This window comes from Pseudochaenichthys georgianus, chromosome 16 (assembly GCF_902827115.2).
Source record: "Pseudochaenichthys georgianus chromosome 16, fPseGeo1.2, whole genome shotgun sequence".
In the NCBI taxonomy this organism is placed as follows: Eukaryota; Metazoa; Chordata; class Actinopteri; order Perciformes; family Channichthyidae; genus Pseudochaenichthys; species Pseudochaenichthys georgianus.
This window is the reverse complement of record NC_047518.2, coordinates 46,888,832-46,902,052: the sequence shown is the minus strand read 5'-3', so window position 1 is coordinate 46,902,052 and position 13,221 is coordinate 46,888,832. Positions and strand designations below refer to the sequence as shown.

At 41.0% G+C, this 13,221-nt stretch overlaps 1 protein-coding gene across 1 annotated transcript in view; it reads right to left on the bottom strand.

Moving 5' to 3' along the window:
- The window catches only part of LOC139435428 (zinc finger protein 501-like), a 64,965-nt gene extending 52,109 nt beyond the window's left edge, over positions 1 to 12,856 (bottom strand). Inside the window, exon 1 of the mRNA XM_071206098.1 lies at positions 12,664 to 12,856. Coding sequence (XP_071062199.1) covers positions 12,664 to 12,856 — 193 coding nt within the window. The remainder of the gene's footprint in view (positions 1 to 12,663) is intronic.
- Between the last annotated feature and the right edge of the window lie 365 nt (positions 12,857 to 13,221).

The window sequence follows — 13,221 nt, the reverse complement described above, 5'->3', positions numbered from 1 at the left end:
CGATGCCATGCGTAGTTAAAAACGACTGCAGCTGGGCGTAGACTACTCGCTCCAGGGCTTTAGATAAAAAGGGTAGCTGGGAGATGGGCCTGACATTTGCGAGAAAGGAGGGATCGACATTTTTCTTTTTAAGTAGTGGCTTAACCACGGCATGTTTGAAGGAAGGTGGGTCACATCCTGAGCTAAGAGAGGTGTTTACAAGCAATAAAACACTTGCTCCAACTGATTCGAAAACATCTCTAAGGAAGCAAGACGGAATGCTGTCTGAGGTGCAGTTTGTCGGCCGCAGGTGCTTGACTACATCCGAGAGAGAAGAGTGGCTCAAAGTGGTCGAGGACAGCAGGGCACAGCTCTCACAGCACCATCCATCCATCCATCCATCCATCCATCCATCCATCCATCCATCCATCCATCCATCCATCCATCCATCCATCCATCCATCCATCCATCCATCCATCCATCCATCCATCCATCCATCAATCAATCAATCAATCAATCAATCAATCAATCAATCAATCAATCAATCAATCAATCAATCAATCAATCAATCAATCAATCAATCAATCAATCAATCAATCAATCAATCAATCAATCAATCAATCAATCAATCAATCAATCAATCAATCAATCAATGAATGAATGCATGCATGCATGCATGCATGTGTGTATAATAGGAAGATGAATCCACAAGGATATCCATCCAGGACCTATGATCCAGGACCACAGCCAAGACTCAAGATACAGGGCTCGCGATCCAGTACACAGGACCGCAGGTTCATCCATGTCTCCGGATCCCGGCGTATATAGACACCAAAAGAAAGACATTTGGGGAAGCTGGGTTAATCGGAACATGAGAGGACACAGGTACAGACAGAGAGAAGGAAGAAGGAAGATGTCCCCCGACAAACTAAGCCTATATCAGCAAAACTAGGGGCTGAATCTAATCAGCCCTAACTATAAGCTTTATCAAAAAGGAAGGTCTTAAGCGCACTCTTAAAAACGGATAGGGTGTCTCCCGCCCAAACACAAACTGGAAGCTGATTCCACAAATGTGGAGCTTGATAAGAAAAGGCTCTGGCTCCCATTGTACGTTTAGAGATTCTAGGAACAACCAACAACCCTGCATTCTTGGAACGCAATGCCCTAGTAGGACAGTAGAGTATAATGAGTTATTTAAGGTAAGATGGCGCCTGCCCATTAAGGGCTTTGTAGGCGAGAAGAAGCATTTTAAATGCTGTCCTGTGTTCTATAGGGAGCCAGTGTAAGGCAGCCAGAACAGGAGTAATGTGGTCCCTTTTCCTAACTCTGGTTAGTACACGAGCTGCAGCATTTTGAATCAGCTGAAGCAACTTGACTGACTTCTTGGTACACCCTGATAATATGGAGTTACAATAATCCAGCCTTGAATTAACAAATGCATGGACTAGTTTCTCTGCATCGTTTTGAGGCAAGATATGCCTGATTTTTGCAATGTTACGTAGATGGAAGTAGGCGGTCCTTGAGATTGATTTTATGTGGGCGTTAAAGGATAAATCCTGATCAAATATAACACCAAGATTCCTTACAGTCTCACTGGAGGCCACATTAATGCCATCCATAGTTAGTATATCTTTAGATAATTTATTTCGTAGATTCTTCGGGCCAAGTACAATAACTTTGGTCGTGTTTAACATCAAAAAGTTTAAGGTCATCCACGTTTTTAAGTCCTTGAGGCAATCTTGAATTTTATTTAGATGATTAATTTCATCAGGCTTGATAGATAAATATAGTTGAGTATCATCCGCATAACAATGAAAGTTTACAGAATGATTCCTTATAATATTGCCTAATGGAAGCAAATATAATGTGAACAAAATAGGTCCGAGCACTGAGCCCTGTGGCACTCCATGGCTAACTTTTGGTTTGCGTGGGAAGATTCATCGTTAACACGTACAAACTGAGAGCGTTCAGATAGATAGGACCTAAACCAGCCTAAAGCAGTTCCCTGTATGCCAACTAAGTGCTCTAGTCTTTGCAATAGGATATCATGGTCGATAGTATCAAATGCAGCACTGAGATCCAGCAAAACAAGAATAGAGACAAGTCCCTTGTCTGAGGCTATTAGAATGTCATTTGTGACTTTAACCAGAGCTGTCTCTGTGCTATGATGTGTTCTAAAGCCAGACTGAAAATCTTCAAATAAATCATTATTTTTTAATTAATCACACAGCTGTTTTGCGACCGCTTTCTCAAGAATCTTTGAGAGGAACGGAAGATTAGAAATAGGTCTATAGTTGGCTAAAACCTCTGGATCGAGGTTGTGCTTTTTAAGAAGCGGTTTTATCACTGCTACTTTGAATGATTGTGGAACATAGCCTGATAATAAAGACATATTCAAAATATTTAATAAAGAAGTGCTAATTAATGGAAAAACTTCCTTCAACAGCTTAGTTGGAATTGGGTCTAACATGCACGTTGATGGTTTAGAAGAGAGAATCATTGAATGTAATTGTTCAAGGTTTATGGCTGAAAAGCATTCTAGTTTACTATCTAGTGTAATATTAGAACTTACGTTTCCGGGAGCTGTTGATAACACTATACTGGTCAAAGGCAAGAGGTCATTAATTTTGTTTCTAAGAGTAACCATTTTATCGTTAAAAAAGCACATCAAATCATTGCTACTGAGTGCTATGGGAATAGAAGGCTCAATGGAGCTGTGGCTCTCTGTCAGCCTGGCTACAGTGCTGAAAAGAAATCTTGCATTATTCTTATTCTCATCTATTAATGAAGAGTAGTAGGCTGCTCTCGCTTTACGCAGTGCTTTCTTATATTCATTGAGAGTAATATGCCAAATTAAACGAGATTCTTCAAGTTTAGTGGAACGCCATATCCTTTCAAGTTGTCTCGACTTTTGCAGGTTTCGGCATTATGCCATGGAGCTAATCTATGTTGTTTTATTTTCTTCTTTTTTAAAGGAGCAACAGAGTCCAATTGTATTGCCAGCGCATCTGTAGCACTATCAATAACATGATCAATTTGGGGTGGTGTACATTTTGTATAAGTGTCCTCCCCTACATGCAGACATGCTATCGAGTTAAGTATTGGTCGAATCTCTTCCTTAAATGTGGCTATAGCACTAACAGATAGGTTTCTGCTGCAAGAGCTTTTGACTAATGCTTTGTAGTCTAGTAACAGTACTTCAAAAGTTACCAAGAAATGGTCGGATAAAGCAGGATAATGCGGTTCAACTAATAGTTGCTCAATTTCAATACCATAAGTTAGAACAAGGTCGAGAGTGTGATTATAGCAGTGGGTTGGTTTATTTACACTCTGACAGAAACCAACATAATCTAATATAGAGTTATTTGCAACAGTAAGGCTATTTTTATCATCGTCAACATGAATATTAAAGTCACCTACGATAATTACTTTATCTGTTTTAAGTACCAACGTTGAGTAGTCCGCATAGAGCCTTCAGGCTCTATGCGGACTATCTTCTGGTTCTCCTCTGGATCCATCCACCATCTCGTGTCTCTTACCAGTCAATTACACTTGTGTTACTGGAGCAGGTAAAGCATACAACAGATACTTTCAGCATTATCGGAGCACGCAGTGGAAGCTTGGATGAAACACAGCAGACTTCTAAACAATGAACACCCGCAACTTGGGAGAAATAAAGTTGGGTTTTATGCGTTCTAATATTGCAATGCAAACCCATGATGTAATGACAGTCATTCAGAATAGTTGAGTCATTGAATGCTCATTTCAGTCGATTTAATCAAACAAAACACAAACATATTGGACATGGCATCAAGACTGTAACCTCTTCACCTTCTGTTGAAATAGTCAATTACTAGCCTTATCTCACACATTGCTGTTTTGAATCTCTAATATGTGGATGACAGTTGAACTGCATGATGTAACATGTATGCCATCTGCTGGAAAGAAGATGTATCGCTCTGTTGGCCTTGTTTAGACAACAAAACCAGAGTGAAGCTCTCATTTCATCAACAATCTTTGAGTACAGACACCATCCTGTAGAGAGCACACAGCCCAACAGCAAGTTGTTGGTCGAGCATCACTTTACAAAACGTTTGCATTAAGACACTAAGACTAGCTGGTCCCTTGTAAAGGTGAGTCCACCTTAAATGAGCAGTGGGTGATCAGCAGGACACGGGAACTTGGTCCTGAGGAGATGTAACGATTATTAAACAAGAAATAGTGGAGTCAAGGGGTCGAAGAAATCAACATTTGTGATTATTAGCGAATCGGTTGCAGGTGGGTGAAAACAGGCTTAGGGAGTAACGTATTACATGTAACGGCATTAGGATACAAATGTATTCCCTAACCAACACACTTGGTCTTTTTAAGGCGAGACACCCCAGGTGAATAGGGTAATTTGTTTAACTTACAGTTATCAGCTAGACATTTCTCCAGTTCATTACTTACAATAAGGCAATTGTTTTTTGTATTACAAGTTTTCTGAAATAGCATGTTTAAATATGCAAATTATCCATTATTTCATTAAATATGCACATATTTTAACACATTTCAGGAATTCTTGTTTCATTTTGTAGTCATATTAGTATCCAAGGCTTTTACAGAAGGGATATTGGATATCTCTTTTTATCACTCCATAAATCAGAAAATACTGTCAACAGCCCTAAAATATCCATTTTCGCCATGTTTTTAGGTATACAATGTTGTATAATTCAGGCTATGAATGATATATGAACAAACCCTTCTGTAAAAGCCTTCATAATATTGATAGGAATATAACTGGAAGGTTTGGTGTATGTACGTGCTACTGACGTTGATATTTCGAACTCAGAGTAGGAGAAGAAACTCATTTTGAGAAAACGACCTTTAAAGATTGCAGTGAGGCGCTAGCTAAACCCTCCTGTTCATTGGATGACAGTTTGCGCATCGACGCACTCCATGAAGGTATTTCATGTTCGGGGTAATTTGTTTTTTGTATAACCTTGCTTCATGCAAGTGACAATTGTTGTCGTCTTCACTGTGAATGTTTTTTCGCCGTTCTTTTGCCATTTTGAGATTTCAATTTCTAGCGTTTTAGCACACCACGTGACGCATCTGAACGAATCACGTTGTCAGAAATTGACACCAGCCAATGAGATTTTTTTCCTTCGTTTAAGACCCCTTTGTGCTTTCACGATTGGTTGCTGATACAAAGGAAATGACCATATTTGGATCCGATGCGATTGTGCAGGAGAGTCACAGCTTTCCAACGATATCTCGATATGACATGGTGCACACGGCGGTCGCGGTACTTAATGTTAGAATGCTAACTTTTGGTGAATTTAGGAGAAATCTACAGACGCAAATAGACAAACTATAGTAAAATAAACCTTTAAATGTGTATTTTGTACGTTTTCCTTCCAAAAGCCTGAAAGAAAACATGTTATAGAATCATAATCGCACAAAATCTCAAAATTGACCAGTATATAAAAAATGATGTTTTTGCCTGCCGTGTCTCGCCTTAAACGATTACGCCATTTAAATATTTTGTCACAAACTTTGCAGATCTATTTTCCCTCTCCTGTGTGGACTCTTTGAGCAGGTGAATGGTTTCTCCCCTGTGTGGACTCTCATGTGTTTCTTTAAACTTCCACTCTGTGAAAAAGCTTTCTTACAGACTGTGCAGGTGAATGGTTTATCTCCTGTGTGGATTCTCATGTGTGACTTTAAATCTCCATTCTGTGAAAAAGCTTTCTTACAGACTGAGCAGGTGAATGGTTTCTCTCCTGTGTGGACTCTCATGTGTATCTTCAAACGTTCACTCTGTGAAAAAGCTTTCTTACAGACTGAGCAGCTGTGTGGATTCTCATGTGTCTCTTTAAATTTACACTACATGAAAAAGCTTTCTTACAGACTGAGCAGCTGTGTGGTTTCTCTCCTGTGTGGACTCTCATGTGTCTCTTTAAATATCCACTCTGTGGAAAAGCTTTCTTACAGACTGAGCAGCTGAATTGTTTATCTCCTGTGTGGACGCTCATGTGTATCTTTAAATATCCACTCTGTGAAAAAGCTTTCTTACAGACTGAGCAGCTGAATGGTTTCTTTTCAGCACTATGTCGTGGATCACTGACAGATTCATGTCTATTTTTCAGTGAGTTTGAGCCTGATGCAGGTTCTCTGGTCTCTTTCCAATCAGCACTGTCTTCAGTGTCAGGTTCAGAAGAGTCTCCAGTGTCAGGTTCAGAAGAGTGTTCAGTGTGGTCCTCAGCCTTTGGTTGCAAACAGCTCTCTGAATCTGAGTTCCTGGCTGGTTCTGGTCCTCGACAGTCATCTCCATCAGCTTCTGTTTCTATGTGTTTAGTTTGTCTTTGATGAGGCTGAGAGGACTGAGGTTTCTCTTCATCATCTTCACTCTTCACAGGGTCAGGAGTGAAAGTGGACTTGGTGATATCAGCCTCCCCCAGCTCCTGAAGCTGCTCTCCCTCCTGTTCCTGCTTAATGTGTGGGGGGGGGCTCTGGGTCCTCCTGGTCCAGACTGGTGCTGCACTCCTGCTGGTCATGGAGAAGCTCTTCTTTAACCATCACCAGCTGCAGGACATCTGCAGGAAACAGGAAACACAGTCAGAACAAACTGTTAAGTGTTAGCATTTAAAAACCTCATCACCATTACAATGGGAGACATTTTGCAGCCCTAATTAATGCCTTTGTTTTTATATTTTCACATTATCTTTCTTAGTCCCACCTATTGTGTATTTGTGTTGGCTCAAGTCACCTCATGTAGCCCAGCCCCTTTCCACTTCCAGTTCAAAATATAAAAGGGTTTTTTCTTCTGGCGTAGCACTAGCCGCAATGTAAACAAGGAATTGTATTTGGGATCGTTCACAGATACACTACTCCTACAGTATAGAATGAAAATTCACTGTTACAAATTAAAATCCTGCATTCAAACCTTATTTAAGTAAAAGTATGCAAGTATTAACAGAACATTTGACGGCACCTTCTTATGTAACGGTAATGATGGTGCAGTAAAATGTTCCCCGTCAGTGTTTAATTTATGTTGTTTCTTGATTACTTTGTATGTTGCATTTTACTGCTGTACATGTTCAAAGCTGCGCTTGTATAAATGATTATGGATGAGGGAACTTGCTAAATGTTCAAATATGTGTGTTTTTTATATACAGTACCAGTCAAACGTTTGGACACCTTCTCATTCAATGTTTTTTGCTTATTTTAATTTGTTTCTACTTTGTAGATTAACACTGAAGACAACAAAACTATGAAAGAACACATGGAATTATCTAGTTAACAAAAAAAAATCAAGAATATGATTTTTGTTTTAGATTCTTCAAAGTAGCCCCTTTTGCCTTGATGACAGCTTTGCTCACTCTTGGCTTCTCTCAGTCAGCTTCATGAGGTCGTCACCTGGAATGGTTTTCTATTAACAGGTGTGCCTTGTCAAGAGTCAATGTGTGGAATGACTTGCCTTCTGAATGCGTTTGAGACCATCAGTTGTGTTGTGCAGAGGTAGAGATAGTGCACAGTGGAAAGCCCTATTTGACTGCTGTTGTAATTAGGGATCGACCGATATGGCTTTTTCAAGGCCGATACCAATTATTAGTAATCAAGGAGACCGATAACCGATATTTGGAACCAATATACATTTGCAGTAAAATCAGAAAATATATAGTGTCAAAATGTAGAATAAGACAAACTCCAACACAACTTCTTTGAAATGCATTTAAGCATATATTATGTTTAATGAACTTTTAAACGTCTTACAACTGGTTTCCTCTCTGTGCCCTTTTCTTTAGTGCAGCCATCTGCTATGAGTTAGAGAGAGACAAGAAGTGGGGCTGCAGGCTGACATGCTTAACTAACAATAATGCTTAATTTATTATATCAAACCAATGCCTGTCTATCTAGCATAAAATCCCAATAAATTGCTAGCAACTGCAAAACACTAGTGCTAGCTAATGTTTTGCAAACTATTAAAAGTGAGGCTATTACAGTAGACCTAACGTTAGTCTAGTAGCCTCACTTCTAATATTTTGCTAAACATTTGCTAAATACATGTTGATTAGCTAATGAGCTTCACATATCAACCTGAAAAACTGCGAGGCTCCACTCGCAGCCCCCCCTCCGCACCACAGTTACTCCGCTGCGAGACGCTGCACGCACCCCCAACTCTGACTGACTTCCCGCGTCCATGTGTAACTGGGAAGCTGATACAATTGGATCAATAGATCGTGCTGTTTTTGCAACTTCAGCATAGGGGATTGGAATGTTTATTGACCTTCGGCTTTCAACTGATTTACCTTCGAAACACATGTATGGCTCTGCCGCTCAGCGCTGCTGCTTGCCTCTGTCTGCGTTCTTCGCACCTGCCTGTAATCTGAGAAGGTCCCGCCTCTATGGCAGGCTCCCGCCCGGAAAATCTTCAGTGTTGATTGACACTTCAGTAATAGCCTATCAGATAGCGCTGTGGGCGGGACATTGCTCGTGTACAGAGAGTGGTGACTGCAGCCAGAGAAACGGCCGCATCAGAGCCAAAGTGTTATCGGCAATTTTATAAAAAAAAGGCAGATACCGATAATCGGTCAAATGCGGAATATCGGCCCCGATAATCGGCCAGGCCGATAACCGGTCAACCCCTAGTTGTAATCCATATTAAAGCAAGAACGACTCAACTCAGTGAAGAGAAGTGACCATCCATCATCACTTTAAGAAATGAAGGCCAGTCGATCTGGAAAATGTCAATAACTTTGAATGTATCCTCGAGTGCAGTCGCAAAAACCATGGAACGCTATGATGAGACTGGCTCTCATGAGGACCCCCCCCGGGAAAGGAAGAGCAAGAGTTACCTCTGCTCAGAGGATAAACACATCAGAGTTACCAGCCTCAGAAACCGCAAAACAAAGCACCTCAGATTAGAGCCCACTTAAATGATCACAGAGCTCAAGCAGCAGACAATCTCAACATCCACTGTTCAGAGGAGACTGCGTGAATCAGGCCTTCAAGGTCCAATTGCTGCAAAGATCCACTACTGAGGATGAACAACAAGAAGAAGAGAATTGTTTGGGCCAAGAAACACAAGGATTGGACATGAGACAGTGGAAATCTGTACTTTGGCCTGATGGGTCCAAATGAGAGATTTATGGTTCCAACCTCCGTGTCTTTGTGAGACGCAGAGAAGGTGAGCGGATGGTTTCTGCATGAGTGGTACCCACCGTGAAGCATGGAGGAGGGGGTGAGATGGTGGGGGGGGGGCTTTACTGGCGTCACTGTTGGTGATTTATTCAGAGTTCAAGGCACCCTTAACCAGCATGGCTACCACAGCATTCTGCAGTAGCCAGTGTAGTGGAAAATTTTATTATTATCATCCTTATTATTATCCTTATTATATCTTTCATATGTTTAAACCAAATGCTTCTTATTTCCTCTTGTTGTGCTTTTACCATTATTATTCTATTATATTCTCTTATGAGTTTCCCAGTCTCTGCAAGGCCACAGCTGTTTCAGCAGACTGGGAGACTCATACACAGTCAGACACATCACGAACTTCCCTGCTCTGAGAACCGTTATGCTATCTACTCAAGGCCACTGGGTGTCTCATAACAATCTCCCCGTGTGAACAGGGGAGTTATAATATTCCCACTCTTTCCTTATATAATCTCTGCTTTTTCATTGTCCTGCGCACTCTCGCGCAGACTATCTTATACTCTGTGCGACTTGTGACATTATTATATTATTATATCGTGTATTTGAAGCTTCAAATAAATAACCAAAAGACAGCTTTGCTTGATTCACCATTTATTTGTATTGTTCATTTGACTTGTACTCTCAAGCGCTGTGTTGGGTCCTAGATTTCCATAACACCAGCTAAATATAAATCATATTCTGGATTTGTTAACACTTTTTTGTTAACTAGATCATTCCAGTTAAAGGTGGGGTAGGTAAGTTTCAGAAACCGGCTCGAGATACACTTGTTATATTCCATGGAATGCTCTTAACATCCTGATAGCAATGAATATCTTAAGTGCTTTGTGTATTTTCAAATTCTAGCACACTCGAGCTGTTTTCTCCAAAATTACCTACACCACCTTTAATGTGTTCTTTTATGGGTTTGATGTCTTCAGTATAAATCTAGAAAGTAGAACCAATTTAAATAAATAAAAAACGTTGAAAGAGAAGACGTGTCCAAAGTTTTGACTGCGACTAATACTAGTGTACATCTCTCTCAAAATATATATATTCTGTGTGTATATATATATATATATACACAGAATATATTATAAATACATGTTGGCAATAATTGATTGATTGATGAGATTTTAAATTAATTTATAGTAATGTTTTAATTACTTAATGACCTTTGTACTAGTTCCCCTATTCTTTATCAAGTAACATTTTAGATGTGTTTAATTGATTATTGAACATATTTATTAGGGATGCTCCGATGCCAATTTTGGGGCCAATCGCCGGAATCAGTATCGGCCGATACCGATCAGATCGAGTGGGCGGGGCCTATGGGGATCTTCCATTTAAAGTGATGTTTAAAACTCAGTTAATGGGCTCATTCACTGGAGCTTCCACAAACAACAACCAACATAATTATTACATTCAAATGAAGTACATTATTCAGGTTTACATTAACTGTGGATAAGAACACGAGAGAGATGAGCGGAAGCGCCCTCTCTCTCTCTCTATCCCCCTCTCTCTATCCCCCTCTCTCTCTCTCCGTCTCTCCCTTTCTCTCTCTCCCTCTCTCTCTCCCTCCTGACAGCATCTCATGCAGCTCACTGATCCAGTGATGAGTGACCCGACAGTGAAGAATCAACATATGTATAACTAGTTTAGCTAGTTCCAGAGGTAGATCAAATAGCTGAGTGTGTTAGGTCTAACTCTGTGTGTGTTTCGCTCCGCTCACCGGTCCGTCACAGCGGGTGGAGCTGCAGGATTTCTGCTTCACACACGCTGCATACCGCTCTTTTATTGTCCTTTTTGGACACCTTAAAATGCTGCCAGACCGGTGAAGCTATTTTGGTGAGCTTGTTTTGCCGCGCACAGAGAAAAGTGTCATGTATTTTACGTCATCATTTTACGTTATGTGATCGGCTCTCGCGATCGGCATTTTTAGAGAGCCCGATCGATCGGTAGAGAGTGAGTATCGGCCGATATCGATCGGTGGCCGATCGATAGGAGCATCCCTAATATTTATTCATTGATTTCTTTATGAATTATTCTCCCATAATTTGAATTAATCCAAAGTATTTGTTTTTATTTGCTTTTACACATTTAAAAAGAAAAAGTGAATAAAGAAGCACATTAAAACTAAAGTATCAATGTATGTCACATTTAACCAACTACAGTGGAGTGCACCAGCTGGGCGTAAACTGGGCGTAACTCTACGTCCGTCGTAGAACCGAAGGTTAAGACCAACTAAAGTTATGACTAGTGCACCACTTAGACTCAAGCCCTGTATGCGTTGCGCCCGGGTGTAACTTTTACGCCAAGTATGGAGCAGGCGTAAATCGGAAAGACAGACTAGTATCCATAGTAACGTAAAACAGGCAAGAAGGATAATAACGATGGCAGGGCGTCTTGTTTACATGTTTAACAATGCAAGGGCATTAAGAAGAGAAAGAGTCGTCCGTGATCGAACAAACCCACTGGACATCTATTCAGTGAACTGAGAGAGAGGTTTCGTTTCGGCAGACAAGCCCTTTTGATTTAATCGAGGAGATCTCCCCTCAACTCCAGCACGGATCAGACCGAAACGCTGCGCTCTCCCCAACCTTGCAGGTGCTGATTGCGCTCAGATTCTACGCGAACGGGGCCTTTCAAAATACTGTGGGAGACATGATTAATGTTCATCGCACAACTGCATGTCGGGCTATAAGACAAGTTTCATTGGCCCTCCAGCACCGCCTTAGGAACTATATTCACCTACCCACACAAGAAGAAGCAGCGAAATCCAGGCAAGATCTTTTGTTAAAATCAGGAATACCTGGTATTGTCGGATGCATCGACGGGACTCATGTTCGCATTCAGGCCCCCTCTGAACATGAGTATTTGTATGTTAATAGAAAGGGTTACCATTCTATAAATGTTCAAATTGTGTGCAACTCGGACATGGGCATTGTCGACCTCGTTGCAAGATGGCCTGGGTCGACCCATGATGCTCGCATCCTGAGAGAGAGCGCCCTTCAACGGGAATTTGAGGCAGGGAGAGTGAATGGCCCGAGACTCGTCAGGCTTGGTGCACTCGGTGTAAATTCGAATCACTAAGTCGGACGTAGCTAAGCCCGACGTTAGAGTTAAGCCCTACTTTTTACGCCCAGCTGGTGCACTCCACTCCTAGTGCCCACATGCATGGGTCATATTTAAATCAGTACATTGAATGGCATATTATTCAATGTATGTATTTTTATAAATATATTTATTTTGGTAGGTGTGCTCTTCCATAATACATTTTAATTAATAAAGTACATGTGTCTAATAATACTTACATACTTTTACTTAAATAAGATATGAATGCAGTACTTTAACTTGTAATGGAGTATTTTCACAGTGTGGTGTTTGTACTTTTACTTCAGGATCTGCTACCTGCAGCAAGTGCTGATAAAGGGTCTAAAGTGTTATTAATGTGATAATAAAGTGCTACTGAAGAGTGTAAAGTGTTAATTAAGGGTAAAGGGAACAGACCTGCTCTGTGGATCCGAAGCTGAGGCTGTAAAACAGCGTCCAGAAGCTTCTGGAGTCTCTTGTTCTCCTCTTTGGAAAGAAACAGCTCCTCCTCGAGCTCTGCTATTGTTTGTTCAAACAGAGCAAATGTCTCTTCATTAGCAGCAGTGACTCGCTGCTTCTTCAACGACAGCAGCATTTGGACTTTACTCATGTTTCCTAGATCACCTTTCCTGCAGACTCCGTTAAACACACCGTTTCTCTCTCCATCAAACTCTCAATCTGACTAGTGTTGCTAACGTGTTTCCAGCTAGCATGCTAAGCTAGCTCCTGTAGTCCGAGGTAAACGCTCCAGAAGAAAGAGCACACAGTCCATTCGGAGGTTTATCCAGACACACAGACGATGGATCAGGAGAGCTGGAGCTCACACACACTTTCTCAGGAACACACAGAGAGAACCGTAGCGACGAGACGACACGTGGATCCAGGTTCTGGTTCTGGTTCTTCTTCTTCTTCTCTCGGTTTTTGGCGGATTGCAAACAGCTTTCAGGTGCATAACGCCACCTACTGTACAAGAGA